The sequence below is a fragment of the Myotis davidii genome, unplaced genomic scaffold (assembly GCF_000327345.1).
Source record: "Myotis davidii unplaced genomic scaffold, ASM32734v1 scaffold616, whole genome shotgun sequence".
Taxonomy (NCBI): Eukaryota; Metazoa; Chordata; class Mammalia; order Chiroptera; family Vespertilionidae; genus Myotis; species Myotis davidii.
In genome coordinates, this window is record NW_006291965.1 from 3,711,448 (window position 1) to 3,718,115 (window position 6,668).

Below are 6,668 nucleotides of genomic sequence, written 5' to 3' on the forward strand. Positions count from 1 at the left end.
TGTGGTGTTTGTTTTGTTCGTCTACAGAGAGGGGGTCAGAGGTAGAGAACAGTACTTTCTTGGGCAGATGACTCCAAATAGTCTGCCATAAATGAACACTATAGAGCTGCTATTGTATTATTATTATTATTATTATTATTACACAAATCTACTGATCTAAGTGATTCTTTTACTCCCTTAAGGCAGTGGTTCCTAACTTTGGACTTCACAGACAAGAATATGTATTTGTTGAATTACCAACTTTTTATTTTATCAACTAAAGAAAATTATTTTTTGTTACCACCACTTCTATCACTTCTTTTATCCTCTCCCCTGTGGAAAGACATGAGTGAAGAGCAAAAACGCCATCATTTTAAAGCACGTACAGTAGCTATATGAAACCTCAGCCTATGCCCGTAGTTTTGTTCATTCAACAGCAGGCAGTGAAAATGCCTTGCCGACCAGCACAGTCAGCCCAGCAGCGTCTGGAAGTCACTGCCTTGGGGATGTTTCAGCCCCCAAGCCTGGTTCCCTATGGACTGTGATTGCGAGTGCAGGGTTTCAAGAACCCATCTAGAGGATAACCCAGGCCAAAGGAAACACCATGCTGAAATAGTCGAAGGAATGTTGTTGAGTTCGCCTGCATTTCTGGAAAATTGCCTCTTTTCTACTTCACTGTATGGCCTCAGAGAGTGTTTGCAGGAGAAATTGTAAAAATGCAGCAAAGCCTTATGATCTCATTTTGGATCTCCTCAGGATTTCTCATCAAGGTGCAATTAAGCAGAGAAAAATTCTGCCTTGGGGTATGATTTTAATTACTCACCGTGTTCTGACTCGACTTTCCGAGCTGCGTTTCTTTTCCATATCGCTGCCTCTGTGTGTGACAGCTCCTCTGAGCTAAGAGTAAAGCACTTGTACTGAGTGGAAAGAGGTAGGGGGACCAACACCTACTGTCGCCTTAGTGCTTCTATCTGAAAACCGAGAGGGAACCTCCTTTTCCTTTTCCCTGCCCCTGCAGCCTCAGTTTTATGACCCAGTGGAGCCGGTGGACTTCGAAGGACTTCTGATGACACACCTGAACAACCTGGATGTGGAGCTGGCCCAGGAGCTGGGAGACTTCACGGAAGACAACTTGGACGTGGTGTTCACGCCAAAGGAATGTCGGACTTTGCAGCCCTCTTTGCCGGAGGAAGGGTAAATCGTTTTCTTAAACTGTACATGGGATTGTGACTGTCTGGCCTGTTCTTGGTAAGGGGAAAGGTGCTCTAATTTTGGACTTCTTTTGAAAATAAACTAAATTACTCAGCTCTGTTGAGATGTACAGGATGACTACGATAACCCAAAGACCTACATGTAGACAGGTTTTGAGTTGGTTTTACCAGAGGCTTTGAAAAGTCATGTGGGAGCTAAGCCAGTGAAAGGGGTGCAGTGGGACAAAACAGAATGCTCCATCAGAGGTGAAGAGTGTGGGATCTGGAGTCAGCTCAGTGACCTTGGGCAGGTCATGTGACCTCAGGAAGCCTCAGTTTCTCCATTTGTAAATATGTCAAGATTTTTCATAAATTTTTTTAAACCTCCATTCAGAAGCATTTTAATTGGTTAATGACTGGATCAAGTTATAAACATAAGTTGGACCCACATTTGTTGAACATCTACTATGTGTTGGGCAGTGAGATAAAAAGATGAATAAGGCAAATTTCCCTTCCCTTGAAACTTTTGTCAAGTGGAAAAGCAATGGAGAAAGCTCTGTTGAGTGACTATGTGAATAGCTGTTTAGGGCTTGAGTTTCCACAGTGGGTTAGTCTATGTGTTTATAGGTATGGCCGTTAGCTCTTGTTATCGAACAATGGAATTATATCTAAATGAAACTCGTTACTTCTGTAGTGTAAAAAGCAATGTCTCTTTGGAGATTTTGGATGAACTTGGATTTGCATTCATTTTCAAAACAAAGTTAACATTCACATCCTCCTGGACATTTTCAACCTCCTCCTCCTCTTCCCCAAAAAGTCCCAGAAAGAAGATCATGAAACATGGCCCCTGCCCTCATTACTCTGGGCTATTCTGGTTCTAGTTTGGGTTTCATTTTATTACAGTTTAAGGAAGTTGGATGACAGTGAACAGTGACATGGTATTTTTTACCCTTTGCTCTGTTGTTTAGCTAGTTCTCATTCTCATAGAGCTGACCACATGCTCAGTTCTTAATGTTTTGAAAATACTCACTTCCCACAAAATAAAAACTCTGTGATCCTTTGGAAACATTTTTCCCTAAGGCTCAGTCCATCTATTCAGGTTTGACTTTAATGTAGGTAGTGTCTATTATTTTTACTCTTAGGAGAATCATTTAATTTGATTTCTTTGTGTAAAATTTATGGTTAGGATCTTGGAAGAGCCTGTTTAAAATACTTTAGAGGTAGGAGGGTTTTTATTTCTTGAGATTTGATAGAGGAGGTAATATTTTTCTTAGCCTTATTTTTTAGTGTAATACTACCTTGTTACTGAAATTTATAGCTAACATTGTCTGTCTGATGACTTGAAAACAACCGGTACTATTTCAATCCTTGCCCCGAAGTCTTCCGTGTCATTAAAGCCCAACAAGGTACCATGGTCATCATCAGAGTAAACAGCTGATGCTATTGAGCCCCCTGTGCCTAGCCCAGAAACTTTGCGTTGAGCAGTGATCAGTGGTCATTATAAGCCTGCACTCCAAAGGTGAGCTGCCTGGGTTCCGGCCCCTGCTCTGCCACCTCCTGGGTGACTTTAAGCCAGATCCTTCTCACCTCATTTTTCTGCAAAATGAGAATAATGATAGTACCTGTCCTATGGGGGCTGATAGAAAATTAACTGAATTACTACCTTTAAGGTGATTACATCAGTGCCTAATGCATAGTAAATGGTCCTTAAGTATGAACTATCATCTGTAGGTCTTACGTGCTAGACACTCTTCTAAGCACTTCACATGCTAACTTATTTAAACTTCATCACAGCTCTCTAAAGGACACGCTCCACTATTAATATCACCAATTTAAGGTGAAGAAACTGAGGCACAGAAGGGTTGGGTGATTGGCCCAAGGTCACATAGCTGATAATGGGTGGGGCTTAGATATAGACATGCAGAGCCCAGGGACCACGTGGCTAATGTTTAGAATACTTCATCTGATACTAACAGCAAGCCTACACAGTAAGTACTGTTCCTATCTCCTTTTTACAAACAAGAAAATTAAAACTTGCAGTACTTGGACTTACTTATCTCTAATACCAAAACATTGGGGGAAATAGCAAAACAACTTTGTTGCTGTGGGAAATTAATTATTTCTGATTTCAAGATTCTGGAGCATTTGAAGAGTTATCTCTCGTGACGTGCAAGACCCACCCAAATCAATGATCACCAATCAAAGCCAGTGTCTGTCAACTTCTTTTTTTACTTTTAATTTTTTTTATTTTTTCAAATATATTTTATTGATTTTTTACAGAGAGGAAGGGAGAGGGTTAGAGAGTTAGAAACATCGATCAGCTGCCTCCTGCCCCCCTCCTACTGGAGATGTGTCCGCAACCAAGGTATGTGCCCTTGACCGGAATCGAACCTGGGACCTTTCAGTCCACAGGCCGATGCTCTATCCACTGAGCCAAACCGGTTAGGGCTACTTTTTATTTTTTAAATTTTATTTTATTGTTTAAAGTATTACAAATAGTACATAGTACATATGTCTCCTTTTTCCTGTCAACTTCTCAAAGCATAAGAAAACTGTTCTCCATGGCTTTCAAAAAGAAACACATGCGTGTTCTAACAAGGTTACGCGTGAACAAAAACTATGCCCAAGTTACTCCTCTGAAAAAATGGTACTTATACTTATTTTTCCTGTTTTGTATGTGATTCCAGCTAGTTCTACCTGTCTTGTGTCAGAATGCCTCTAGGGATAAGTATGGTTGAACACAATTCTCTGTAATAAAGAAAACCCACAAAGTATAAAATGCCAACATATCTTTCATCAAAGTAAAAATGTTATTGCTTGAGGAATTCACTTGGAATGACTGGGTAAGGACTGCCCCAAGCATTCTCATTTGACATGGATTTGAAACCGTGCTGCTCTCTCCTTAGTTATGATAAGGCCTTGCTTTGTTGTTTTTGCACAGTAACAACATGTTTTTATTTCATTACCCATCTCATTAGGGTTGAACTGGACCCTCATGTCAAGGACTGTGTTCAGACCTATATTCGGGAGTGGCTAATTTTAAACCAGAAGTAAGTTCTTTTTTTTCTCTCTCTCTTTACATATTTATTTGTTTTCTATTTTTAGCTTTTTAATTGTTTTTTTAATTCAGATTTCTTTCAAGAGCACTTTTAGGTTTACAGAAAAATTGGGTAGAAAGTACTGACAGTTCTCATGTATCCCCTGGCCCTGATCTCCCAATAGTTTCTCCTATTATTAGCATCTTTGGTTTAAATTTTATGTTATTTTTTAAAATTTTTTGCACATGTCCCAAAATGATCATGAATATTGATTTGGGGGTTTCAATAAATTTTAATGAATATGCAAATTTGCAAATACAAAATTCATGAGTAGTGAGGATTGACTGTATCTTGTATTACTCCCCTGCTCAAACACCTGCTAAGGCTCCCTACTGCCTACTAAGTCAGATATAAACTTCATCTGCTTGCCTTTCAGGGGCTTCAATAACCTAGTCCCATTCTGTCTATTAAAACTCACTTTCCTTAAGTCCTGGAGTCATTTCCTTTCTCTGGGCCTGCCTCTCTTCCTCACTAGTCCACCTCTACCCCCTCGCTCTTGTTTTCCCTCTGGGCATGCCCTCCCTTCCCTCACCTGCCTACTAGGTCCTCCCTAAGGATTACAGGTCAGATAAAATCTCTTTTACTTTTTGTAGCTATCTCTGACTGATTTATCCTTTCTTGGATGGATCTTAAGTGTGGTACATTTCGTGCAATTGATGAGCCAATATTGATACATGAATAATAACTCAAGTCCATAGTCTACATAAGGGCTCATTTTTGTGTGTGTGTGTTGTATATTCTATGGTGTTGACAAGTGAATAATGACATGTATCTGCCATTATAGAGTCATACAGAATAGTCTCAAAATCCCCTGTGCTCCACTTAGTCAGCCCTCCCTAGCAACCACTTATCTTTTTATTGTCTCCATAGTCTGGCCTCGTTTCTCCATCATTTTTTGTGGCTTGATAGCCAGTTTCTTTTTTTGCTGACTAACATTGCACTACATGGATTTACAGCAGCTTTTCTATTTACCTACTGAAGGAGAAAGCTACATTTCAAACACAAGGAATAGAGTCTCTCTGTTTTGTTTCCATTCTGATGAATTCCCGGGGCGGGGAGGGTGGTGAATAAATGAACTGAAACTTGGGCCTGAGATTCAAAGATAACATTTAAATTTGTGACCAAGAAATAAACTGTTGCTAGCCTTTGAGTCAAAAGCCGCTCTCTCCTGGGCTAAACAAGTATTTCATGACACTGTCCTGAGCTTTATGTCTCCATGCCACCGACCTGGACAGCATTCTGCAGACGGGGCGGCATGCCCTACTCGAGAAATATCAGAGAGCCTGTGGCAACAGTCCTTTTTCACCTGCAGTTTTGCCTTCTGCACTTGTGCTTTCTGCAGTTTCAGTCACCAGCAGTGAACCACTTGTCCACAAATATTAAGTGGCAAATTGCAGAAATAATTCATAAGTTTTAAATTGCTCACCACTTTGCACAGCATGATGAAATCTCACAATGCCCTGCTCCAGGCCTGGATGTGAACCATCCTTTGTCCAGCGTCTCCATGCTGTATAAGCTCCCCATACTTAGTAGCAATCATCTTGGTTATCAGATCAACTCATGGAAATGCTTGTGATACCCTCAGAGTAGCCTAATGCTCCGTCACAATGCCTACATCATTCACCCCGCTTCATCTCATCACGCAGGCATTATGTCATCTCACATCATCACAAGAAGGGTGAGAATAGTACAATATTAGGAGAGAGAGGGAGCACATTCACAGAACTTTTACTGTAGTATATTGTTATAATTGTTCTATTTTATTATTCGTTATTGTTAATTTCTTAATTTAATTTATAAATTAAACTGTATCATAAGTATGTATGTATAGGAAAGAACATACATAGTATATATAGGGTTTGGTACTATCTGTGGTTTCAGGCATCCACTGGGGTTCTTAGAAAGTATGCCCCTCGGATAAGGGGGGATGACTAACTTCAAGTTCTGATACCCTCCATTGCCTATACTTCAGTAAGAATTACTGCTCTGTGGGATAGATGATGAAAGACTTTGGGGATTGGGTTTTATCTAGTTCCTGGAAGTGTGCCCTTGAATTTGTGCTGGTGTTTTTTGAAGTCATGTCAGTATGCATAGTATTTTTAATAGCTGAAAAAGAGAAAGCTTCGCTTCTGTAAAGTAATTAAGAGAAAATTAGATGTTAATCCATCATCTGTTCTAATGGGAATTGAAAACCAAGTTTGCCAGGCAATAAAATAAGATTATGCTTTGCTGGTAATAAATAAAAGATTTCAGGACAAGTTGTTCTCAAGTTTTTATATGTTATAATTAGAGATACTTTCTAATATTAAGGTTCTGAAAAAAAAATCTAAGAAATGATAAATGGAAAAGTCCATTTCACTTCATTTGGTTTTTATTTGCTGTTTAGGACATTGCACTTTTT

General features: G+C 39.6%; 1 protein-coding gene across 1 annotated transcript in view; it reads left to right on the forward strand.

Annotated features, from left to right (window-relative positions):
- Positions 1–6,668, forward strand: part of DOCK8 (dedicator of cytokinesis 8) — a 200,976-nt gene that overhangs the window by 65,293 nt on the left and 129,015 nt on the right. Inside the window, 2 exon segments of the mRNA XM_015565032.1 lie at positions 998–1,173; positions 4,148–4,219. Coding sequence (XP_015420518.1) covers positions 998–1,173; positions 4,148–4,219 — 248 coding nt within the window.